The sequence below is a fragment of the Carcharodon carcharias genome, chromosome 11 (genome assembly GCF_017639515.1).
Source record: "Carcharodon carcharias isolate sCarCar2 chromosome 11, sCarCar2.pri, whole genome shotgun sequence".
Classification (NCBI taxonomy): domain Eukaryota; kingdom Metazoa; phylum Chordata; class Chondrichthyes; order Lamniformes; family Lamnidae; genus Carcharodon; species Carcharodon carcharias.
The window spans coordinates 126,411,144-126,438,039 of record NC_054477.1 but is presented as its reverse complement, the minus strand read 5'-3'; the positions used below and the strand labels follow the sequence as shown (position 1 = coordinate 126,438,039).

Sequence of the window (26,896 nt, the reverse complement as noted above, 5' to 3'; positions counted from 1 at the left end):
AATGTGACAGGATTAATTAATGACCTCAGAGTAAAGGCACCCCTCGGTAGCAGCAACCACAATATGATTGAATTTTACATCTAGTTTGAAAGAGAGAAGAGTGGGTCTAAGACTAATATTTTAAACTTAAATAATGGCAACTATGTGGGCATGAGAGCTGAACTAGCTGAAGTGAACTGGGATACTGGGCTATAGGATAGATCAATAGAGGAGTTGTGGGAGACATTTAAGGGGATATTTCAGAATATTCAGAATAAGTATATTCCTACTATAAAGAAATATTCTAAAGGGAGGACCCACCATCCATGGTTAACTAAAGAAGTTAAGGGAAGCATCAAACTTAAGGAAAAAGCATATGACTGCAAAGATGAGTGGTAGGGCAGATGACTAGTCAGAATATAAAGAACAGCAAAGAATGACTAAAAGATTAATCAAGAGAAAGAAATTAAAGTATGAGAAATGTAATTAGCTAGAAATGTAAAAATGGATAGCAAGAGCTTCTTTACAGAGGAAAAGAGTAAGTAAAGTGAGTTGGTCCTCCACAGAGTCAGAATGGGGAGTTAATAGTATATAATAAAAAATGGTGGATGCAATGAACAAATATTTTGCTTCTGTCTTCACTACAGAGGATACAAAAAGTATTCCAGCAATAGCTGTAAATCAAGTGGTGGAAGGGAGAGGGGAACTTGGTGAAAGTAAAATCACTAGGCAAGCCTTACTGAGCAAACTGATGGATATGAGGGCTGACAAGTCTTCGGGTTCTGATGGACTTCATCCTAGGTATTAAAAGAAGTGACTAATGAGGTGTATTGATGTTAATTTTCCAAAATTCGCTAGATTCTGGAAAGGTTCCATCAGACTGGAATGTAGCAAATAAAACCCCTCTATTCAGGCAGGGATGATAGCAGAAAACAGGAAAATAAAGGCCAGTTAACCGGACTTCTGTCATAGGGAAGGTGCTAGAATCAATCATTAAGGAGGTTTAGCTGGACACTTAGGAAAACTCAAGGTAATTGGGAAGAGTCAGCATGGTTTTGTGAAAGGGAGATCATGTTTAACCAATTTATTGGAGATCTTTGAAGGAGTAACTTGCGTCATGGATAAAGTGGAGCCTGTAGAAGTGCTGCTCTTGGATTTCCAGAAAGCATTTGATAAGGTGCCACAGCAAAGGTTATTGCGAAAATAAAAGCTCATGGTATAGGGGGTAACATATTAGCATGGATAGAAGGTTGGCTGACTGGCAAAAAACAAGTGAATGCATAAATGAGTCATTTTCTGATTGGCAGGACATAATGAGTGGAGTCCTGCAGGGATCGGTGCTGGGATCTCAACTTTTTACATAGTATATCAAAGACTTAGATGAGGGGAGTGAAGGCATGGTAGCTAAATTTGCAGATGATACAAAGATAGGTAGGAAAATATGTTGTAAAGAGGATATAAATAGGTGAGTGAGTGGGCAAAAAATCTGACAGATGGAGTATAATGTGGGAAATTTGAAGTTGTTCACGTTGACAGGAAGAATAAAAAAAGCCGAGTAAATGCATTGGAGGTGGTTCAGAGGTTTACTAGATTGATACATGGTATGAGTGGATTGTCTTATGAGGGTAGGTTGGACAGGCTGGGCTTGTTTCCACTGGAACTTAAAAGATTGAGGGATGATTTGATTGAAGTATATAAGATCCTAAATGGTCATGACAAGGCGGATGTGGAAATGATGTTTCCTTTTGTGAGTGAGTCCAGAACTAAGGGCCACTGTTTTAAAATTAGGGGGTGCCCTTTTAGGACAGGGAAGAGAGGAATTTTTTTCTCTTAGAGGGTTGTGCGAATTTGGAACTCTGCGTCAGAAGGCGGTGGAGGCCGGGTCATTGAATGTCTTTAAAGCAAAGGTGGGATTGTAAAATCAGAAATATTAACAGATCAGTCATGATCTTATTGAATGGCGAAGCAGGCTCATGGGGCCAAATAGCCTACTTCTGCTGTTTTGTATGTTCATATGATTCCCTTTTATGTTAGCTGCCAGACTCTTTCCATACTCCCTCTTTGCTTCTCTTATTTGCTTTTTCACTTCCCCTCTAAACTTTCTGTATTCAGTCTGGCTCTCAATGGTAGTTCTATCTGACATCTGTCAAAAGCACACTTTTTCTTCCTTATCTTAGGGCAGGATTTTGCCCTTGGAATGGGGTGCTCAGTGGGTGGGGGTGGTCAGGAAGCAGACCACTGCCCGTGATCAGCACCGCACTGCGATTTCACACTGGCGGGCCAATTAAGGCTGACCCAGCATTAAACGCGAGCAGCAGTGCTCACGCTGCCTGTACGGGAGGTGAGGTGCAAGTGGGCTGAGCACAAACTTCACACATGCACGCGAGTGAGTGCTGCATAATCTGCCTGAGGTAGCTCCATGCTCCAGAGATATTTTGAAACTTAATTAAAAAAATAAAAATGTATTGAGACATGTCCCCTCATGTGACTGTCACATGTGCAGGGACGTTATTTACATTTAAAAACTTTTATTTTATTCTTATTTGCTTCTTGAAACTTCATCCCACCCGTGGATGAGGTTTCCAAAAAACGCAAAGTCCACTTGGCCTTTCCACCTGTCTGCCAACCGTTAGGTTGGACGGACAGCGAAAAAAATTAATTGAATTGATTATTTATTTAATAGCCTTAACAGGCCTTTTAATTGTCAGCGGGCACATCGCCAACTCTGCTGACCGAACTATTGCGTGACTGTGTGTTGATGTCGGCATGCTAGGCTGACGTTAACGCGCATCATTTCACACTCGAGCGGGTCGGGCACCCGCCCGCTGAGCAAAACTTTCTGCTCTTAATTTCTATCTCTTTTGTCATCCAGGGAGATCTGGATTTGTTTGCCCTACCTTCTCCTTTTGAGGGAATATACTTTGACTGTACCATTGGTAGCCCATTGTTCTGCTACCGATTTTCCTGTCAACCTTTGGCTCCAATTTCTTCGGCCCAGATCCATTCTTACGCCATTCAAGTTGGATTTTCCCCAGTTAATTATTCTTACCCTGGATTGTTCATTGTCCTTTTCCATAGTCATCCTAAACATTACGATACAATGATCAGTCTTCCCTGTACTGGTAAACATTCAAGAATATCATTAAATAAAATAGAATTTAGTCCCTACATGTCCTGGATCACATCCCTTTATGTGAAATACCAGATTGTCGCAGTTTGAGGAGCGTCACCAGAAATCTACTCGATATTTTCAATATCCTAAATGTCTATGGGAGGATGACAGTGAATAATCGATTCTTAGAGTTCTGTTATTGAGCTTTATGGACATGGTCATGTTGCCGAGATACCTGGACTGCTATTTCTTTATAATCCGTTACCTAATATCTTTTCAGAAGGAGATTCTTTTGGCGGAGTGTTTTTAATTTGATGGTAGGCCGATTTTGAACTTACCCAATCCGTATTTACAGAAAGTGTTGCCTTCAATATATGCATTAACGTGTTAATTTGCTCACGACGAAAGTATGACTATAAATTCAATTTCCATCCAATATTGATAAAACATATGAGATTGTGGACCCCGGTGATATTGTTTTCCTGGATATATCTCTAACAGTTTTGTACATTTTAAACTTGTATCGGGAGAGCACTGGCAGCCCGTGGTACTTACGATATTTAAAGGTGTTGAACAGTGACTATCCTGTGACGTAAGGTAACTGACCCCAGCACAAGTTTCAGTGAAGTTCAGTTTCACTTCACCCCCGAGAAACTGAGGATAAGGATGCACATCCTCCCGAGAAGAACATAAGCCAACAGATCGGTCAGTTTAGGCTGATTGCTTTTAACTCCTCCAAAACAAGAATCTGCTGAATTAGAATTAAGTTGTTTAAAATCATAACCAGTCCTCTATATCTTTACTTTTCGAAATTCCTAAAGATGGCGAATATGACAATTGAAATCGTTGCCTTCATGTTTTCCGTATCTGGTTTTATTTTGGTATCTTCGACATTGCCCACAGACTATTGGAAGGTCTCTTCCATCGACGGTACCGTTATCACCACTGCCACTTTCTGGGCTAACCTTTGGAAAACGTGTGTGACTGATTCCACTGGAGTCTCCAACTGCAAAGACTTCCCATCCATGCTGGCACTCGATGGTTCGTGATTTTAACAAATAGTCAAGTGAATCATTTCTAACTCTTGGTCCTCGCCTCTGCTTGCTCTTTACTTGCTGCAGGTGTAATGGTATCGGGCAGATTCCTTTTTCTTATACTTTCTGGTTCTATTGTTCATTCAATTCCTGTCAATCTATATGCAAGTTGTAGTCTTGCGTTCACTAAATAGAATAATTTGTCACGTATTGATATTGGACATTTTGAAGGGAAGGGATTTTATCCATTGTCTGAGGCAGAATCATTGAATAATCTTTAAAAAAAACTAGAAAATGCTAGAATTACAGAGGAAGTCCGTATCTGATTTAAAAAGATGGGTCGATATTCGGTTCTGAACCGTTCAGTTCTTCATTAAAGGTAAACTATTTTTTTCTCAGATGCTTACAAACCTGTGGTATATACAGGCATGTACAGGTTGCCAGTATTTGCAGTCATGCCTTTCCCTTTACTACTTACCTCTGCTCTTCTAACTTTCTATTATATTGTAAGAGAATTATACACTATGTCCTTCTTATTCGAAGCAACTCTCTTCCTCTCTTTTATTCCCTCTCTACTTAGTGGAAGTCTCTCTTTAACTTTTATATTTTGCCATTTATCTATTTTTCTCATAATGTTCCATAATAACCGCATCTCTGCTGTTTTCTGGATTATTCTCAATTCTACTTTCCTTTAGCTTCGAATATCATCATTTCTGCTGCGAATGTGTTTCACAATCTTGCGCACTTTGAATAAATGTTTTTGATTTAACTTGGCTTTTAAGATCACATTCATTGTTTCTTCATGAGCAGTGGCTAGGAATCTGCGGACTTGCGCAACCCACTGGCCAAAACTAAATTGCTGAAACCCTGCCCGCAGTGGTTAGCTCACTTCATGAGGCTATTTGAACAAACTAAAGCAAAAACTGTTGGTCTTACAGCCCCTTTCATCAGAGGTACCTCTAGTTCTGGACTTTGATCTGTGCTTATCTGAAATGTCACTTCATTAATGGTAATCTGGATGTTTTGCATCTCATCAGATCTTTATCATTAAATACTGCGGCGCTGTGTTCATGTCATTCTCCAGAGACTGGAAACCTTTCTGCTTAGATGGAAGTACCTTGCTAGTGTTATCCTAGCCACTTGTTTAGTTCCATTATACTTGTACGAGTTTCAATATAGCAGAAAGAGATCACAAGAGTCATGAGATTTGCCTGTCAGTGTAGCTCCCTGTCTGAACATGTTTGTAGAACAGAGCCAGCCTTGTCCTCCCAAACAAAATCATTTCCAAATCGACAAGCATATTGTGCTAGTTTACGCACTGAAACTAAGAGAGGGAAATAACCTCAGCTCATTGGGTAAATGCCTATCGTAATCGATACATTTGCTGCACCGACGTTGTACTATCTCAGTTAAAATGATCCAACCCTGGTCTTTTCCTGTTTCTCATCATGCAGCACACTACTCCCGCACCACCACCCCCCGCCAACCCCAACCCATCTGTCCACACAGAAAGTAGTAGCTGACTGAATTGAAATTGTTTTGCAACCATCAGCAAGATTGTTGCCTAGCCAAGCTGTTCCAGTACATTGGCATTTACCCGGCTATGTGGACCAGTTATGTCCTGTCCACAAAAAGCAGGACAGATATAAACCAGCTAATTACCACCCCTTCAGTCTACTCTTCATCATCAATAAAGTAATGGAAGGGGTCATCAACAGTGCTATCAAGTGGCAAGTGATTAGCAATAACCTGTTCTCTGACACTCAATTTGGGTTCCACCAGGGCCACTCGGGTCCTGATCTCGTTGTAGCCTTGGCTCAAACATAGACAAAAGAGCTGAACTTTTGAGGTGAGGTGAAACTGACTGCCCTTGACATCTAGGCTGCATTTGGCCAGAGTGTGGCATCAAAGAGCCCCAGCAAAACTGGAGTCAATGGGAATCAGGGGGAAACTCTCCACTGATTGGATTCATTCCAAGCACTAAAGAAGATAGTTGTAATTATTGCAGGTCAGTCATCTCAGCTCCAGGACATCACTGCAGGAGCTCCTCAGGATAGGCCCAACCATCTTCAGCTGCTTCATCAATGACCTTCTTTCCATCATAAGGTCAGAAATGGAGATGTTTGCTGATGATTAAGCAATGTTCAGCACCATTCATGACTCCTCAGATACTGAAGCAGTCCATGTCCAAATGCAGCAAGACCTGGACATATCCAGGCTTGGGCTGACAAGTGGCAAGTAACATTCATGTCACATAAGTGTCAGGCAATGACCATCTCCAACAAGAGAGAATCTAACCATCGTCCCTTGATGTTCAATGGCACTACCATCATTGAATCCCCCACTATCAACATCCTGGAGTTTACCATTGACCAGAAACTGGACTGGACTAGCCATATAAATACTGTGGCGACAAGAGCAGGTCAGAGGCTAGGAATAGTGTGACAAGTAACTCACCTCCTGACTCCCCAAAGCCAATCCACCATCTACAGGGCACAAGTCAGGAATATGATGGAATACTCCCCACATGCCTGGATGAGTGCAGCTCCCACAACACTGAAGAAGCTGACACCATCCAGGACAAAGGAGGCTTCTTGATTGGCACCACATTCACTCCTTCCACCACTGATACACAGTAGCAGCAGTGCATACCATTTACAAGATGCACTGCAGGAATTCACCAAGGCTCTTTAGACAATACCTTCCAAACCCACGACCACTAGCATCGAGAAGGACAAGGGCAGCAGATCAATAGGAACACCACCACCCAGAGGTTCCCCTCCAAGCCACTCACCATCCTGACTTGGAAATATATCACCGTTCCTTCACTGTCTCTGGGCCAAAATCCTGGAACTCCCTCCTTAACAGCATTGTGTGTGTACCTACACCACATGGACTGCAGCGGTTCAAGAAGGCAGCTCACCACACCACCTCAAGGGCAACTGGGGATGGACAATATATGCTGGCCCAGCCAGCAAAGCCCATATACCGTGAATGAATATTTAAAAATGAGTAAATAGGAATATTTTCTCTCCATGGTATGGCTGGTGAAATTATAAATACATACTTAATACTTTTGGGATTTTGCCAGACATGGCAGACAGAGTAAAGCTGCTTTCTGATCAGACATGTTGAAATCAGAAGTACTCATTTGAAAGTTGGATTGTACTTTATTTATTTATAATTGTTATAAGATAGCCTTTTGGTAAAGCTGAGTTATTTAAAAATCCCAGAAGGAAACTTTAAGCAACTGTCATAACCTATATTTTCAATTGGTATGTTTGAGGTGCAGCCCTAAATTCAGGAATCAGACCACCAGTTCTTGAAAGGTTTTATATTAAGCTAAATGAAACATTTTATTAATTTACGCAAGTTAAATACATATACATGGCTACAAATTACTACTATCATAACGTTTAACAAATTCCTAAACTAATCTCCATTAGGGCAACAGCAGCCCATAGATTTTTAAGGAGACACCAGGCAAAGCATTTTCACCTTATGAATTCAAAATGAAGTTCCTTTCACTTAGGTTCCTGTGGAGTCAGTTGGAGGCTTACAGCTACTTTGATCTTTCATTGTCTTTGTCCTGCACACACAAAGTGCTGAAGTTATACCTAGCACAGCTCATTGAATGTAAATTCTCATTGTATCACCAGCCTCTTCTAACAATAAAAGCCCATTCAAAGTACCAATTTTATTAGCAATAAAACTTATTGCTTGGTCTCTGCTCACTAGGTGCTAGATTTCACCCCACATCTTGAATGCTCTATTCAAAAAATGCAAATGCACTGTAACTCTCTTACATCTCAAAACTAGTACACATCAAAGCACCCAGACTAGCTGGCTTTAATCCAATTAAGATGCACCTACAAACTAAACCTCTATTTTAAAAGAGAAATATTTTCCAATAATGTTATATATATTTGTAGCTTCATGACAATAATGCATAGTGATTCATTTTCATACAAGTTTATAAGAGTAATGACTAGGGAGAAATGTGGAATGCGGATAGAAACTTCTGCAATCACTTGGAGCATATTTACCACTGAGCTCTTGTTGCCCTGTTCATTCAGGTTAAATTATCTCCTGTCAGGCAAGGCTCATTTACTTTTTCAAGTTCCTAAATGTTCCTCTTCTAAAGTTAACTTCATTGCATTCTAGATATTCATATATTTCTAGATATTGCGACAAATTTTAAGCATCAAATAACCGCGTGCATTGTTTTTAGTAAAATCCATAACCTGTACAGGAGTCTGACAAATTAATGCCGAAAAATCCTGTAAATGTAATGAAACAAGTGATCTAATCTCACTGCTATATCAGAATAACCATGTGCTTAATAACTATAACTTATCCCTTTCACTATCTATTGAAATTTCAAAGAACAGATTTTCAATTTTATATTTTACAATAGTTTGAATAATTTTTTAAAAATATGAAGAGTGGAGATCTTAAATTCAAAACATGCCAAAACATTTTAATTTCATTTTGAAGAGTTTATTAAATTGAGAGACTGAGATGGCAATACTTATGGTAAGATAATTAGGTTACCAAAAATTGATTTCCAAACTGATTTCAGTTAAAAATCGTATGTTTCTAAACTTTCGTCGTTTTCACACGACTGTTCCAAAATGCAACAAAAGCATGTTGGTGACTGAGGTATTCCGATCACCATTTAAAGAAAAGCTTTTCTGATTTTACACCTCAGGGGGTTAACAGCCCGATTGGTTCACATGTGAGGCATCAATTTTAGAGTAAAATTTCATGGGCATCAATTTCAGAGCAACATATATTGTGCAGTTAACTGTATATGCAGAAATAACTCTGTGTATGTTTATACTGGACAACTGGATTAGATACAAATGGATACATTAGTTAGGTTATTACAGATTACGTATTACGTGATAGCTGATAGGATGCATAGATTAGAAATGTGACAACATTGTTTTGTTGCAATTCTTTAATAGTTAACTTGCAACTATTTCAAGGTTGCTTGACCAGTGTTATAGACTCAGCTGACTGACTTGATTAAAACAAGTTTGCAACCTGATGATAAAACACAAATGATTTGTGTGCTCGCATGATTGACAAAGTCCTTTATTTTATCCTCATAGTAATCTAGGGTTATCCAATTTATTTTTATTTGTGTAAATATTCAATGAATTTCCTTGGAAACGTTGTCATTAATCTAAACTTCTGCCAGTTCTGAGGCATTTTGATTTCATGGTTGAGCAGGCTAAAATGTCAATTAGCTACAAATGCTGACAATAAATCTGATCTGTGTGTGATATTGTCTGCTTCAATTGTTTACCTTTTATTAAGAATAACCGCTTTACATCTCAATGAGCAGCAAATTGAAAAAATATTAGTCAATTGAACATTAGGGCTAGTAGCTGTTCAGGATTGAATGTCCTCTCTACTTGCGTTATCAGAAAGAAAAACGTTTGTTGCTCTTTTGTTGGTATGTAAAATGCATTTTGTGACTTTTGGAATATATTCACTTTGTGTGCGAGTTAGATAAAACTTAGATGTCATGTGTTAAATGAACCATATCTATGGTGGATTTTATAAATATACCGGCTATGATTTGGAATCCAATACATTTAACTCTGAAAGTGCACTTTTTCTGATACAAAGGGATAAGAGGAGCAGTCTAAATTTCCACACCAAATTTAAACTCAGTAACAGTTCATGCAAAATGATATTGGTTTACTTGTGGAATTTACACAAATTGTATGATTTTAAACTTATAAATAACCGTTTACATAAATTGAATGCTACTGCTATTGCTTTCCAAATCAATTAAAATGCATTTTCCAGAATTGCTTTAGAAACTGAAATTTATCTACTAACCCTGAAACAAATGACAATACAAAGCACAGTTATTGATATATTTGAAGAGTGGGCTTTGATGCTACATCAGCTACACTGACGCATATATTTCTAAACTCTTAGAAACTACAACTGTTGAACTTGAGTAAGAAAACATCCTTTCAAATATCCTGTCCCCTATTATTTATAATTAGGTTTTCATTGAATCATAGAATCTTAAAACTGAGAGGGAGGCCATTCACTCCATTGTGCCTGTCCCAGCTCTTTGAAAGAGCTGTCCAATTTAGTCCTATATCCCAGCTTTTTCCCTATAACAATGTAAAACAGTCCCCTTCAAGTACATGTCTAATTGCCTTTTGAAATTTTCCAAGGAATCTGTCCTTTTGGGTACTGCATTTCTGATTTTAACAACCCTTTATGAAAAAAATTCTCCCAATTTTCCCTCTACTTCTTTTGCCAATTATTTTTAAGTTTATTACCTTTGGCTACTGATCTCTTTCCCAGAACTAACAGCTTTTATCTACTTGCCCTATCTAAACATCACACAATTTTAAACACGTCAATTACATCACCCCTTAACATTCATTGCGAAAAGGAGAGCAATCCCAGCTTCTCCAATCTCTCCACATAACTGATGTACTTCATCCCTGGTGTCAAACTAGTAAACCTTACTGTACTCTCTCCTATACAATGACATCCTTCCGAAAGTCCAGCGTCCAGAATTACGCAATACACTAAGTGAGGCCTAAACACATGACTATTTTATTTTTTGTAGTTTTTGCCCCTATTTACAAAGTTGAGTATCCTATATACTGTCTCAACTGTGTTCACTACCACCTTCAATGACTTTTGAAGATTCATCCCCAGGTCCCTCTGCTCTTGCACCAACTCAAAATAGCACAACTTGGATTATACTACCTTTCCATGTTGTTCCTCCCAAAGTGCACCACTTCACACTTATCTGCATTAGATTGCATTTGCTATATGTCAGCCCATTTCACTACTCTTGTCTATAACTATATATGAGTAGGGAAAATGGTAAAATGACAGAAGTAACAGCTCTTTATCTGAATGTATGCAACATTTGTAAAGAGATGGATAAATTGACAGCATATATACAAATAATTGAGTATATGGTACCCATTACAGGGACATGTTGCAAAGTGACCATGGCTGGGATCTGAATATTCAAGGGTATTTGACATTTCAGAAGGACAGGAGAAAAAGGAAAATGAGGTGGGATAGCTCTGTTAATCGAGGATGAGATCAGTGGTGAGAAATGATCTTGGTTTGGATCAAAATGTAGAATCAGTTTGGGTGGAGATAAGAAATAGCAAAGGAAAGAAGTCACTGTGTGAAATGATGAATAGGCCCCATGACAGTAGCTGCACTGTAGGACAGGGTATAAATTATTTTTTAAATCATTCATTCACCGGGTGTGGGCTTCGCTGGCTGGGCCAACATTTATTCCCCATCCCTAGTTACCCTTGAGAAGGTGGTGGTGAGCTGCCTTCTTGAACTGCTGTCCATGTGGTGTAGGTACACCCACAGTGCTGTTAGGAAGGGAATTGCAGGATTTTGACCCAGCGACAGTGAAGGAATGGCGATATATTTCCAAGTCAGGATGGTGAGTGACTTGGAGGGGAACCTCCAGGTGGTGGTGTCCCATTTATCTGCTGCCCTTGTCCTTCTAGGTGGTGGTGGAGGTGGGTTTGAAAAGTGCTGTCTAAGGAGCCTTGGTGAATTCCTGCTGTGCATCTTGTAAATGGCACACACTGCTACTACTGTGGGTTGGCGGTGGAAGGAGTGAATGTTTGAGGATGTGGTGCCCATCAAGCGGACTGCTTTGTCCTGGACAGTGTCAGCTTCTTCAATGTTGTAAGAGCTGCACTCATCCAGGCAAGTGGGGAGTATTCCATCAACTCCTGACTTGTGCCTTCTAGATGGTGGACAGGCTATGGGGAGTCAGGAGGTGAGTTACTCGTCGCACTATTCCTAGCCTCTGACTTGCTCTTGTAGCCACAGTATTTATATAGCTAGTCCAGTTCAGTTTCTGGTCAATGGTAACCCCCAGGATGTTGATAGTGGGGGATTCAGTGATGGTAATGCCATTTAACATCAAGGGACGATGGTTGGATTCTCTCTTGTTGGAGATGGTCATTGCCTGACACTTGTGTGGTGCAAATGTTACTTGCCACTTGTCAGTCCAAGCCTGGATATTGTCCAGGTCTTGCTGCATTTGGACATGGACTGCTTCAGTATCTGAGGAGTCACCAATGGTGCTGAACATTGTGCAATTATCAGCAAACATCTACACTTCTGACCTTATGATGAAGCAGCAGAAGATGGTTGGGCCTAGGACACCACCCTGAGAATATCTGCAGTGATGTTCTGGAGCTGAGATGATTGACCTCCGACAACCCCAACCATCTTCTTTTGTGCTAGGTATGACTCCGACCAGCAGAGTTTCTTCCCCTGATTCCCATTGACTCCAGTTTTGCTAGGGCTCCTTGATGCCACACTCAGTCAAATGCTGTTTTGATGTCAAAGGCAGTCACTCTCACCTTACCTCGGGAGTTCAGCTCTTTTGTCCATGTTTGAACCTAGGCTGTAATGAGGTCAGGAGCTGAGTGAACCTGGCGGACCGCAAACTAGGCATCAGTGACAGATTATTGCTAAGCAAGTGCCACTTGATAGCACTGTTGGTGACCCCTTTCATTACTTTACTGATGATGGAGAGTAGCCTGATGGGGCGGTAATTGGCTGGGTTGGATTTGTCCTGTTTTTTGTGAACAGGACATACCTGGGCAATTTTCCACATTGCCGGGTAGGTGCCAGTGTTGTAGCTGTACTGGAACAGCTTTGCTAGGGGCGCAGCAAGTTTTCAGTACTATTGCCGGAATATTGTCAGGACCCATAGCCTTTGCAGTATCCAGTTCCTTCAGCTGTTTCTTGATATCACATGGAGTGAATCAAATTGGCTGAAGACTGGCATCCACCCAGAGGAGGCCGAGATGGATCATCCACTTGGCACTTCTGGCTGAAGATTGTCATGAATGCTTCAGCCTTATCTTTTGCATTGATGTGCTCGGCTCCTCCATCATTGAGGATGGAGATATTTGCGGAGCTTCCTCCTCCAGTGAGTGGTTTAATTGTTCACCACCATTCACAACTGGATGTGGCAGGACTGCAGAGCTTAGATCTGATCCGTTGGTTGTGGGATCGCTTAGCTCTGCCTATCACTTGCTGCTTGTGCTGTTTGGCACAAAGTAGTCCTGTGTTATAGCTTCATCAGGTTGACACCTCATTTTTAGGTATGCCTGGTGCTGCTCCTGGCATGCCCTCCTGCACTCTTCATTGAACCAGGGTTGATCCCCTGGCTTGATGGTAATGGTAGAGTGGGGGATATACTGGGCCATGAGGTTACAGATTGTGTTCAAGTACAATTCTTCTGCTGCTAATGGCCCACAGCACCTAGTCTTGAGTTGCATGGTGGTAGTGCCACACAACATGATGGAGGGTATCCTCAATGTGAAGGCGGGATTTGTCTCCACAATGACAGTGCAGTGGTCACTCCTACTGATACTGTCATGGACAGATGCAACTGCAGCAGGCAGGTTGGTGAGGATGAGGTCAAGTATGTTTTTCCTCTTGTTAGTTCCCTCACAACCTGCCGTAGACCTAGTCTAGCATCTATGTCATTTAGGACCTGGCCAGCTCGGTCAGTAGTGGTGCTACCAAGAAAAGCAGTGATGCTATCAAGAAATAGTAAGAGTTTGAAAGAAAGGCACTGAAATAATAGTTGGAGATTTTAATCTTCATACAGATTGGGGGAATTAAATTGACAAAGTCAATTTAACGCAGGAAGCGTTCAAAAAATATATTTGGGACTGTTCTTTAGATCAATACATTCTGAAACCAACCAGGGAACTGACTATTTTAGATCTGGTAATGTGTAATGAGACAGCAGTAATTAGTGACCTCATTGTAAAGATCCTCTAGGTAAGAATGACTATAGCATAATGGAATTTCAAATTCAGTTTGTGGGTGAGAAATATGGATCTGGAACTAGTGTCTCAAATGTAAAAAAAGGCAATTACAAGGGTGTGTAGACAGATTTAGCTAAAGTGGACTGGGAAAACAGGTTAAAAGGTAAGATGGTAGAGAGGCAATGGCAAACATCTAGGGAGATATTTCATATTTCTAAACAAACATATATTAAAATAATCATTTGGCAGTACAGAACTTGAGTATTCCGGAAAAACACATTTTGTCAAAGCTTTTCATCTTGCACTCATCTGGACAATTGTAAGGATACCAATGTCAGGGGAAGCAACAACTCTATACTGTATGAGAAGAGAGTGCTGAATTTGAAATTTGAACAACAGGTGAAGCTAGCTGTTTCATGCTGCTACTATGCACTAAAGTGTTGTTCGCCACTAATAAGATGCTGCTGTCAAGCCAAAAAGACGTTCTGCCTATCACACAAGTGAGTAGTGTAGTATATGAATTTCAGTGCCATTGTGTTGCTAGAAATGTAGGCCGTACATCCCAAAGACTGGTGGATCGTAACAAACAGCATGTTCCTTCCACTGTTCACAACTTGCTAAATTCAAAACTCAAAAGAAAACTCAAAACACAGTGTCCAACATTAAATGTGATTCCATAATTAGACAACATTTGCTATATAATCCTCAGTGTGCTAAAAATTACACTGACAACCAATTTAAAATTGTCAGTTCTGTTCGCAGTGTAGCGCATTTGTGCGTACTGGAAGATACATATATTAATACACAGGCCCCTGTTCTTTGCAGACAGAAAGGACATGTACACGCACTGCGCCTGTTTCAGCCAAACAAAATAAGATAGCCATTCACTGGTTCATCCCTCAGGGCAATGCCTTGATCAATCAGTGTCAAGCTGCCTGGTTTAAAATTTCAAACAATGCTTGGCAGTTAACTGTTCGTCACCATTGACTGGTGCATTGTCCATGGCAACACCTCTACCAATTAGTATCCACTTGCCAACCAATCAGCTCTTTTCTCATACAGCATTAAGTTGTTGCTTCCTCTGACATTCGTATTCTTGTAATTGTCCTGATGAATGTAAGACGAAAAGCGCCGACAAAATGTCTTTTTTCAGCAATACTCAAATATATATTCCATTGGGAAAGAAAGACTCTACGGGAATAATGCACCATCCATGGCTAACAAATTTAAATAATTAGTGTACAATGCTGAAAAGATTAGTACCAGGCCAGAAAATTGGGAACATTTTAGAAACCAGTAAAGGATGACTAAAAATAAAATGAGGGAGTATGAGAGAAAACTAGCAAGAAATATAAAAACATACAGTAAAAACTTCTACAGGTATATAAAAAGGAAAAGAGTAACGACAATGAGTGTTGGTCCCTTACAGGTTGAAACTGGGGAATTAATAATGGGAAACAAGGAAATGGCAGAGACTTTGATAAAGTATTTTGTCTTCACAATAGGAGACACAAACAACAGCCAAAAAATATTAAAAAGAGAAGGGAGAAAAAGGGAGAGAGAGGAACTTAAAACAATCACAATCACTAGAGAAAAAGTGCTGGAAAACTAATGGGACTAAAGGCTGACAAATCCCCCAGACCTGTTGGCCAAGGATCTGATCAGAAGTGGCTGTAGAGATAGTGGATGAATTGGTTGTAATATTCTAAAATTACCCAGGTTCCAGAAGACTGGGAAGCCGCAAATGTAACACCACTATTCAAGAAAGGAGGGAGACAGAAAGCAGGAAACGATAAACCAATTAGCCGAATATCCGTCACTAGGAAATTGCTAGAATTCATTATTATGGGGATAGTAACAGGACATTTAGAAAATCATAACACCATCAGGCAGAGCCAGCATGGTTTTGTGAAAGGAAAATTCATAATTTTCAGGTTGGCAAATTGTAACTAGTGAAGTACCACAGGGATCAGTGCCTCAACTATTTCCCATCTTTATTAATGACCTGGATGCAGTGATTAACTGTATGGAGGCTAAATATGCTGATGATACAAAGATAGGTAGGAAAACCAGTTGTGAAGAGAATTCAGAATGATTGCAAAGGGATATAAATAGGTTAAATAAGTGGGCAAAAGTTTGGTAGATGGAGTTTAATGTGGGAAATGTGAGGTTATCCATTTTGGCAGGAAGAACAGAACATGAAATAGAATATTTAAATGGAGATAGACTACAGAATGCTGCAGTACAGATATCTGGACACCTTCGTACATGAATTACAAAGTTAGCATGCAGGTACAGCAAGTAACTAGGAAGACAAATGCATGTTTGTCTTTAGTGCAAGGAGGTTGGAGTGTAAAAATGGGGAAGTCTTAATACAACTGTACAGGGCATTGATGAGACCACGCCTGGATTTCTGCATACAGTTTTGGTCTCCTTACTTAAAGAACGATATACTTGCATTGGAAGCAGTTCAAAGAACATTCACTTGGTTGGTTCAAGGAATGAATGGGTTGTCTTATGAGGAAAGATTGAGCAGGTTGGGCCAATGATCATTGGAGTTTAGAAGAATAGTAGTGATTTTTTTGAAACATATATGATTCAGACAGATCTTGACAGGGTCAATGGTATGTGGATGTTTTCTTTTGAGAGGGAATCTAAAACAAGGGGGTACAGCTTGAAAGTAAGGGGTCTCACATTTAAGATGGAGATTAGAATTTTTTCTCCAGGAGGATCATTAGTCTTTGGAATTCTGTTTCACACAGAGTGCTTGGGACTGGGTCATTGAATATATTCAAGTTAGAGAAACAGAAAGTGGAGTTCAGGCCACAATTAGATCAAATATGATGTTATTGAATGGTAGTGAAAACTCTCCTGGCTCCCGTTCCCTCAGCTCCCCCAGCTCTGCCAACTCCCGCAGCTCCGCGCACTCCCACAGCTCCCCCAGCTCTGCCCACTTCCTCAGCTCCGCCCACTCCCACAACTCCCTCAGCTCCACCCACTCCCACAGCTCCGCCCATTCCCACAGCTCCCTCAGCTCCGCCCACTCCCACAGCTCCCCAGCTCTGCCCACTCCCACTGCTCCGCCCACTCCCACAGCTCCCTCAGCTCGACCCACTCCCACAGCTCCCCCAGCTCCACCCACTCCCACAGCTCCGCCCATTCCCACAGCTCCCTCAGCTCCGCCCACTCCCACAACTCCCTCAGCTCCACCCACTCCCACAGCTCCGCCCATTCCCACAGCTCCCTCAGCTCCGCCCACTCCCACAGCTCCCCCAGCTCTGCCCACTTCCTCAGCTCCGCCCACTCCCACAGCTCCCTCAGCTCCACCCACTCCCACAGCTCCGCCCACTCCCACAGCTCCCTCAGCTCGACCCACTCCCACAGCTCCCCCAGCTCTGCCTACTCCCACAGCTCTGCCATTCCCACAGCTCCCTCAGCTCTGCCATTCCCACAGCTCCCTCAGCTCTGCCATTCCCACAGCTCCCTCAGCTCTGCCATTCCCACAGCTCCGTCAGCTCCCTCAGCTCTGCCCACTCCCACAGCTCCCTCAGCTCTACCCACTGCCACAGCTCCCCCAGCTCTGCCTACTCCCACAGCTCTGCCATTCCCACAGCTCCCTCAGCTCTGCCATTCCCACAGCTCCCTCAGCTCTGCCATTCCCACAGCTCCCTAAGCTCCCTCAGCTCTGCCCACTCCCACAGCTCCCCCAGCTCTAACCACTCCCACAGCTCCCACAGCTCTGCCCATTCCCACAGATTGATAAGACCAAAAGACATAGCAGCAGAAATTAGGCCATTCGGCCCATTGAGTCTGCTCCACTATTCAATCATGGCTGATAAGTTTCTCAACCCCATTCTCCCTGTAACCTTTGATCCCCTTACCAATCAAGAACCTATCTATCTCGAGCTTAAATACATTCAATGGCCTGGCCTCCACAGCCTTCTGTGGCAATGAATACCATAGATTCACCACTATCTGGCTAAAGAGGTTTCTCCTCATCTCTGTTCTAAAAGGTCTTCCCTTTAATCTGAGGCTGTGCCCTTGGGTCCTAGTCTCTCCTACTAATGGATACATCTTCCCCACGTCCACTCTATCCAGGCCTTTCAGTATTCTGTAAGTTTCAATCAGACCCCGCTTATCCTTCTAAACGCCATCGAGTATAGACCCAGAGTCCTCCAACGTCCTCCAGATCTGCCCACCCCCACAGCTCCCCCAGCTCTCCCACTCCCACAGCTCCCCCAGCTCTCCCACTCCGGCAGCTCCGCCCATTCCCACAGCTCCCCCAGCTCTGCCCACTTCCTCAGCTCCGCCCACTCCCACAGCTCCCTCAGCTCCGCCCACTCCCACAGCTCACCAGCTCTGCCCACTCCCACAGCTCTGCCCATCCCCACAGCTCCCTCAGCTCCGCCCACTCCCACAGCTCCCCAGCTCTGCCCACTCCCACAGCTCCGCCCACTCCCACAGCTCCCTCAGCTCTACCCAGTCCCACAGCTCCCCCAGCTCTGCCTACTCCCACAGCTCTGCCATTCCCACAGCTCCCTCAGCTCTGCCATTCCCACAGCGCCCTCAGCTCTGCCATTCCCACAGCTCCCTCAGCTCCCTCAGCTCTGCCCACTCCCACAGCTCCCTCAGCTCTACCCACTCCCACAGCTCCCCCAGCTCTGCCCATTCCCACAGCTCCCACAGCTCTGCCCACTTCCACAGCTCCGCCCATTTCCACATCTCGATAAGACCAAAAGACATAGGAGCAGAAATTAGGCCATTCGGCCCATTGAGTCTGCTCCACTATTCAATCATGGTTGATAAGTTTCTCAACCCCATTCTCCCCTTACCAATTGATCCCCTTACCAATCAAGAACCTATCTATCTTGGGCTTAAATACATTCAATGGCCTGGCCTCCACAGCCTTCTGTGGCAATGAATTCCATAGATTCACCACTCTCTGGCTAAAGAGGTTTCTCCTCATCTCTGTTCTAAAAGGTCTTCCCTTTACTCTGAGGCTGTGCCCTTGGGTCCTAGTCTCTCCTACTAATGGATACATCTTCCCAACGTCCACTCTATCCAGGCCTTTCAGTATTCTGTAAGTTTCAATCAGACCCCCCTTATCCTTCTAAACGCCATCAGGTATAGACCCAGAGTCCTCAAACGTCCTCCAGATCTGCCCAACCCCACAGCTCCCCCAGCTCTCCCACTCCCACAGCTCCCCCAGCTCTCCCACTCCCACAGCTCCCCCAGCTCTACCCACTCCCACAGCTCCCCCAGCTCTACCCACTCCCACAGTTCCCCCAGCTCTACCCACTCCCACAGCTCCCCCAGCTCTACCCACTCCCACAGCTCCCCCAGCTCTCCCACTCCCACAGCTCCCCCAGCTCTCCCACTCCCACAGCTCCCCCAGCTCTACCCACTCCCACAGCTCCCCCAGCTCTACCCACTCCCACAGCTCCCCCAGATCTGCCCACTCCCACAGCTCCCCCAGCTCTAACCACTCCCACAGCTCCCCCAGCTCTACCCACTCCCACAGCTCCCCCAGCTCTACCCACTGCCACAGCTCCCCCAGCTCTACCCACTCCCACAGCTCCCCCAGCTCTACCCACTGCCACAGCTCCCCCAGCTCTACCCACTCCCACAGCTCCCCCAGCTCTACCCACTCCCACAGCTCCCCCAGCTCTACCCACTCCCACAGCTCCCTCAGCTCTGCCATTCCCACAGCTCCCTCAGCTCTGCCATTCCCACAGCTCCCTCAGCTCTGCCACTCCCACAGCTCCCTCAGCTCTGCCACTCCCACAGCTCTCTCAGCTCTGCCACTCCCACAGCTCTCTCAGCTCTGCCACTCCCACAGCTCCGCCCACTCCCAAAGCTCCCTCAGCTCTGCCATTCCCAAAGCTCCCTCAGCTCTGCAGACTCCCACAGCTCCCCCAGCTCTACCCACTCCCACAGCTCCCCCAGCTCTACCCACTCCCACAGCTCCCTCAGCTCTGCAACTCCCACAGCTCCCTCAGCTCTGCAACTCCCACAGCTCCCTCAGCTCTGCCCACTCCCACAGCCCTCTCAGCTCCACCCATTCCCACAGCTCCCTCAGTTCCGCCCACTCCCACAGCTCCCTCAACTCCACTCACTCCCACAGCTCCCTCAGCTCTACCCACTCCCACAGCTCCCTCAGCTCTGCCCAATCCCACAGCCCTCTCAGCTCTGCCCATTCCCACAGCTCCCTCAGCTCTGCCCACTTCCACAGCTCCGCCCATTCCCACAGCTCCCTCAGCTCTGCCCACTTCCACAGCTCCGCCCATTCCCACAGCTTGATAAGACCAAAAGACATAGCAGCAGAAATTAGGCCATTCGGCCCATTGAGTCTGCTCCACTATTCAATCATGGCTGATAAGTTTCTCAACCCCATTCTCCCTGTAACCTTTGATCCCCTTACCAATCAAGAACCTATCTATCTCGAGCTTAAATACATTCGATGGCCTGGCCTCCACAGCCTTCTGTGGCAATGAATACCATAGATTCACCACTCTCTGGCTAAAGAGGTTTCTCCTCATCTCTGTTCTAAAAGGTCTTCCCTTTAATCTGAGGCTGTGCCCTTGGGTCCTAGTCTCTCCTACTAATGGATACATCTTCCCCACGTCCACTCTATCCAGGCCTTTCAGTATTCTGTAAGTTTCAATCAGACCCCACTTATCCTTCTAAACGCCATCGAGTATAGACCCAGAGTCCTCAAACGTCCTCCAGATCTGCCCACCCCCACAGCTCCCCCAGCTCTCCCACTCCCATAGCTCCCCCAGCTCTCCCACTCCCACAGCTCCCCCAGCTCTACCCACTCCCACATCTCTCTCAGCTCTGCCCACTCCCACATCTCTCTCAGCTCTGCCCACTCACACAGCTCTGCCCACTCAAACAGCTCTGCCCACTCTCTCAGCTCCCCCAGCTCCGCCCACTCCCTCAGCTCCCTCAGCTCTCCCACTCCCACAGCTCCCTCAGCTCTGCCATTCCCACAGCTCCCTCAGCTCTGCCATTCCCACAGCTCCCCCAGCTCTCCCACTCCCACAGCTCACACAGCTCCGCCCACTCCCTCAGCTCCCTCAGCTCTGCCATTCCCACGCTCCCTCAGCTCTACCCACACCCACAGCTCCCTCAGCTCCGCCCACTCCCTCAGCTCCCTCAGCTCCGCCCACTCCCACAGCTCCGCCCACTCCCACAGCTCCCCCAGCTCTACCCACTCCCACAGCTCCCTCAGCTCTGCCCACTCCCTCAGCTCCCTCAGCTCCGCCCATTCCCACAGCTCCCTCAGCTCTGCCATTCCCACGCTCCCACAGCTCTACCCACTCCTACAGCTTTCCCCAGCTCTACCCACTCCCACAGCTCCCCCAGCTCTGCCACTCCCACAGCTCCCCCAGCTCTGCCACTCCCACAGCTCCCTCAGCTCTGCAACTCCCACAGCTCCCCCAGCTCTGCCACTCCCACAGCTCCCCCAGCTCTACCCACTCCCACAGCTCCCCCAGCTCTACCCACTCCCACAGCTCCCCCAGCTCTGCCACTCCCACAGCTCCCTCAGCTCTGCAACTCCCACAGCTCCCCCAGCTCTATCCACTCCCACAGCTCCCCCAGCTCTACCCACTCCCACAGCTCCCCCAGCTCTACCCACTCCCACAGCTCCCTCAGCTCTGCAACTCCCACAGCTCCCCCAGCTCTATCCACTCCCACAGCTCCCCCAGCTCTACCCACTCCCACAGCTCCCCCAGCTCTACCCACTCCCACAGCTCCCCCAGCTCTGCCACTCCCACAGCTCCCTCAGCTCTGCCATTCCCACAGATCTGAAACTCCCACAGCTCCCTCAGCTCCGCCCACTCCCTCAGCTCCCTCAGCTCTGTCCACTCCGACAGCTCCCTCAGCTCTGCCGACTCCCACAGCTCCGCCCACTCCCACAGCTCCCTCAGCTCTGCCCACTCCCACAGCTCCCTCAGCTCTGCCCACTCCCACAGCTCCCCCAGCTCTGCCATTCCCACAGCTCCCACAGCCGTTTCAGCTCTGTCCATTCCCACAGCTCCCTCAGCTCTGCCACTCCCACAGCTCCCTCAGCTCTGCCATTCCCATGGCTCCCTCAGCTCTGCCACTCCCACAGCTCCCTCAGCTCTGCCATTCCCACAGCTCCCTCAGCTCTGCCATTCCCACAGCTCCCTCAGCTCTGCCATTCCCACAGCTCCGTCCACTCCCACAGCTCCCTCAGCTCTGCCCACTCCCACAGCCCTCTCAGCTCCGCCCATTCCCACAGCTCCCTCAGTTCCGGCCACTCCCACAGCTCCCTCAGCTCCACTCACTCCCACAGCTCCCTCAGCTCTACCCACTCCCACAGCTCCCTCAGCTCTGCCCAATCCCACAGCTCTCTCAGCTCTGCCCATTCCCACAGCTTGATAAGACCAAAAGACATAGCAGCAGAAATTAGGCCATTCGGCCCATTGAGTCTGCTCCACTATTCAATCAAGGCTGATAAGTTTCTCAGCCCCATTCTCCCTGTAACCTTTGATCCCCTTACCAATCAAGAACCTATCTATCTCGAGCTTAAATACATTCAATGGCCTGGCCTCCACAGCCTTCTGTGGCAATGAATACCATAGATTCACCACTATCTGGCTAAAGAGGTTTCTCCTCATCTCTGTTCTAAAAGGTCTTCCCTTTAATTTGAGGCTGTGCCCTTGGGTCCTAGTCTCTCCTACTAATGGATACATCTTCCCCACGTCCACTCTAACCAGGCCTTTCAGTATTCTGTAAGTTTCAATCAGACCCCCCTTATCGTTCTAAACGCCATCGAGTATAGACCCAGAGTCCTCCAACGTCCTCCAGATCTGCCCACCCCCACAGCTCCCCCAGCTCTCCCACTCCCACAGCTCCCACAGCTCCGCCCACTCCCTCAGCTCCCTCAGCTCTGCCATTCCCACGTTCCCTCAGCTCTGCCGATTCCCTCAGCTCCGCCCACTCCCAGAGCTCCCCCAGCTCTACCCACTCCCACAGCTCCCCCAGCTTGACCCAACTCCCACAGCTCCCACAGCTCTGCCACTCCCACAGCTCCCTCAGCTCTGCCATTCCCAAAGCTCCCTCAGCTCTGCCCACTCCCACAGCTCCCTCAGCTCTACCCACTCCCACAGCTCCCTCAGCTCTGCCCAATCCCACAGCTCCCTCAGTTCCGCCCACTCTCACAGCTCCACCAGCTCTACCCACTCCCACAGCTCCCTCAGCTCTACCCACTCCCACAGCTCCCCCAGCTCTCCCACTCCCACAGCTCCCCCAGCTCTACCCACTCCCACAGCTCCCCCAGCTCTGCCCATTCCCACAGCTCCCACAGCTCTGCCCACTTCCACAGCTCCGCCGATTCCCACAGCTTGATAAGACCAAAAGACATAGCAGCAGAAATTAGGCCATTCGGCCCATTGAGTCTGCTCCACTATTCAATCATGGCTGATAAGTTTCTCAACCCCATTCTCCCTGTCACCTTTGATCCCTTTACCAATCAAGAACCTATGTATCTCGAGCTTAAATACATTCAATGGCCTGGCCTCCACAGCCTTCTGTGGCAATGAATTCCATAGATTCACCACTATCTGGCTAAAGAGGTTTCTCCTCATCTCTGTTCTAAACGGTCTTCCCTTTAATCTGAGGCTGTGCCCTTGGGTCCTAGTCTCTCCTACTAATGGATACATCTTCCCCACGTCCACTCTAACCAGGCCTTTCAGTATTCTGTAAGTTTCAATCAGACCCCCCTTATCCTTCTAAACGCCATCGAGTATAGACCCAGAGTCCTCAAACGTCCTCCAGATCTGCCCACACCCACAGCTCCCCCAGCTCTCCCACTCCCACAGCTCCCCCAGCTCTCCCACTCCCACAGCTCCCCCAGCTCTCCCACTCCCACAGCTCCCCCAGCTCTACCCACTGCCACAGCTCCCCCAGCTCTACCCACTGCCACAGCTCCCCCAGCTCTACCCACTCCCACAGCTCCCCCAGCTCTACCCACTCCCACAGCTCCCCCAGCTCTACCCACTCCCACAGCTCCACCAGCTCCGCCCACTCCCACAGCTCCCTCAGCTCTGCCATTCCCAAAGCTCCCTCAGCTCTGCCATTACCACAGCTCCCTCAGCTCTGCAGACTCCCACAGCTCCCTCAGCTCTGCCCACTCCCACAGCTCCCTCAGCTCTGCCATTACCACAGCTCTCTCAGCTCTGCCCATTCCCACAGCTCCCTCAGCTCTGCAGACTCCCACAGCTCCCTCAGCTCTGCCCACTCCCACAGCTCTCTCAGCTCTGCCATTACCACAGCTCTCTCAGCTCTGCAGACTCCCACAGCTCCCTCAGCTCTGCCACTCCCACAGCTCTGCCCACTCCCACAGCTCCCTCAGCTCTGCCCACTCACACAGCTCCGCCCACTCAAACAGCTCCGCCCACTCCCTCAGCTCCCCCAGCTCCGCCCACTCCCTGAGCTCCCCCAGCTCCGCCCAATCCCTCAGCTCCCTCAGCTCTCCCACTCCCACAGCTCCCTCAGCTCTGCCATTCCCACAGCTCCACCAGCTCCGCCCACTCCCTCAGCTCTGCCACTCCCACAGCTTCCTCAGCTCTGCCACTCCCACAGCTCCCCCAGCTCTCCCACTCCCACAGCTCCCACAGCTCCGCCCACTCCCTCAGCTCTGCCATTCCCACGTTCCCTCAGCTCTGCCGACTCCCTCAGCTCTGCCCACTCCCACAGCTCCCCCAGCTCTCCCACTCCCACAGCTCCCACAGCTCCGCCCACTCCCTCAGCTCCCTCAGCTCTGCCATTCCCACGTTCCCTCAGCTCTGCCGACTCCCTCAGCTCTGCCCACTCCCACAGCTCCCCCAGCTCTCCCACTCCCACAGCTCCCACAGCTCCGCCCACTCCCTCAGCTCCCTCAGCTCTGCCATTCCCACGTTCCCTCAGCTCTGCCGACTCCCTCAGCTCTGCCACTCCCACAGCTTCCTCAGCTCTGCCACTCCCACAGCTCCCCCAGCTCTCCCACTCCCTCAGCTCCCACAGCTCCGCCCACTCCCTCAGCTCCCTCAGCTCTGCCATTCCCACAGCTCCCTCAGCTCTGCCGACTCCCTCAGCTCTGCCCACTCCCACAGCTCCCCCAGCTCTCCCACTCCCACAGCTCCCCCAGCTCTCCCACTCCCACAGCTCCCCCAGCTCTACCCACTCCCACAGCTCCCCCAGCTCTGCCCATTCCCACAGCTCCCACAGCTCTGCCCACTTCCACAGCTCCGCCGATTCCCACAGCTTGATAAGACCAAAAGACATAGCAGCAGAAATTAGGCCATTCGGCCCATTGAGTCTGCTCCACTATTCAATCATGGCTGATAAGTTTCTCAACCCCATTCTCCCTGTCACCTTTGATCCCTTTACCAATCAAGAACCTATGTATCTCGAGCTTAAATACATTCAATGGCCTGGCCTCCACAGCCTTCTGTGGCAATGAATTCCATAGATTCACCACTATCTGGCTAAAGAGGTTTCTCCTCATCTCTGTTCTAAACGGTCTTCCCTTTAATCTGAGGCTGTGCCCTTGGGTCCTAGTCTCTCCTACTAATGGATACATCTTCCCCACGTCCACTCTAACCAGGCCTTTCAGTATTCTGTAAGTTTCAATCAGACCCCCCTTATCCTTCTAAACGCCATCGAGTATAGACCCAGAGTCCTCAAACGTCCTCCAGATCTGCCCACACCCACAGCTCCCCCAGCTCTCCCACTCCCACAGCTCCCCCAGCTCTCCCACTCCCACAGCTCCCCCAGCTCTACCCACTGCCACAGCTCCCCCAGCTCTACCCACTCCCACAGCTCCCCCAGCTCTACCCACTCCCACAGCTCCACCAGCTCCGCCCACTCCCACAGCTCCCTCAGCTCTGCCATTCCCTAAGCTCCCTCAGCTCTGCCATTACCACAGCTCCCTCAGCTCTGCAGACTCCCACAGCTCCCTCAGCTCTGCCCACTCCCACAGCTCCCTCAGCTCTGCCATTACCACAGCTCTCTCAGCTCTGCCCATTCCCACAGCTCCCTCAGCTCTGCAGACTCCCACAGCTCCCTCAGCTCTGCCCACTCCCACAGCTCTCTCAGCTCTGCCATTACCACAGCTCTCTCAGCTCTGCAGACTCCCACAGCTCCCTCAGCTCTGCCATTACCACAGCTCCCTCAGCTCTGCCCACTCACACAGCTCCGCCCACTCAAACAGCTCCGCCCACTCCCTCAGCTCCCCCAGCTCCGCCCACTCCCTGAGCTCCCCCAGCTCCGCCCAATCCCTCAGCTCCCTCAGCTCTCCCACTCCCACAGCTCCCTCAGCTCTGCCATTCCCACAGCTCCACCAGCTCCGCCCACTCCCTCAGCTCTGCCACTCCCACAGCTTCCTCAGCTCTGCCACTCCCACAGCTCCCCCAGCTCTCCCACTCCCACAGCTCCCCCAGCTCTCCCACTCCCACAGCTCCCACAGCTCCGCCCACTCCCTCAGCTCTGCCATTCCCACGTTCCCTCAGCTCTGCCGACTCCCTCAGCTCTGCCACTCCCACAGCTCCCCCAGCTCTCCCACTCCCACAGCTCCCACAGCTCCGCCCACTCCCTCAGCTCCCTCAGCTCTGCCATTCCCACGTTCCCTCAGCTCTGCCGACTCCCTCAGCTCTGCCACTCCCACAGCTTCCTCAGCTCTGCCACTCCCACAGCTCCCCCAGCTCTCCCACTCCCACAGCTCCCACAGCTCCGCCCACTCCCTCAGCTCCCTCAGCTCTGCCATTCCCACGTTCCCTCAGCTCTGCCGACTCCCTCAGCTCTGCCCACTCCCACAGCTCCCCCAGCTCTACCCACTCCCACAGCTCCCCCAGCTTGACCCAACTCCCACAGCTCCCACAGCTCTGCCACTCCCACAGCTCCCTCAGCTCTGCCATTCCCAAAGCTCCCTCAGCTCT

General features: G+C 47.6%; 1 protein-coding gene across 1 annotated transcript in view; it reads left to right on the top strand.

The window, feature by feature from the left end:
* The first annotated feature begins 3,912 nt into the window (after positions 1-3,912).
* The window catches only part of LOC121283926 (claudin-10-like), a 106,333-nt gene continuing 83,349 nt past the window's right edge, over positions 3,913-26,896 (top strand). Inside the window, exon 1 of the mRNA XM_041198729.1 lies at positions 3,913-4,132. Within this exon, the coding sequence (XP_041054663.1) occupies positions 3,913-4,132 (220 nt within the window). The remainder of the gene's footprint in view (positions 4,133-26,896) is intronic.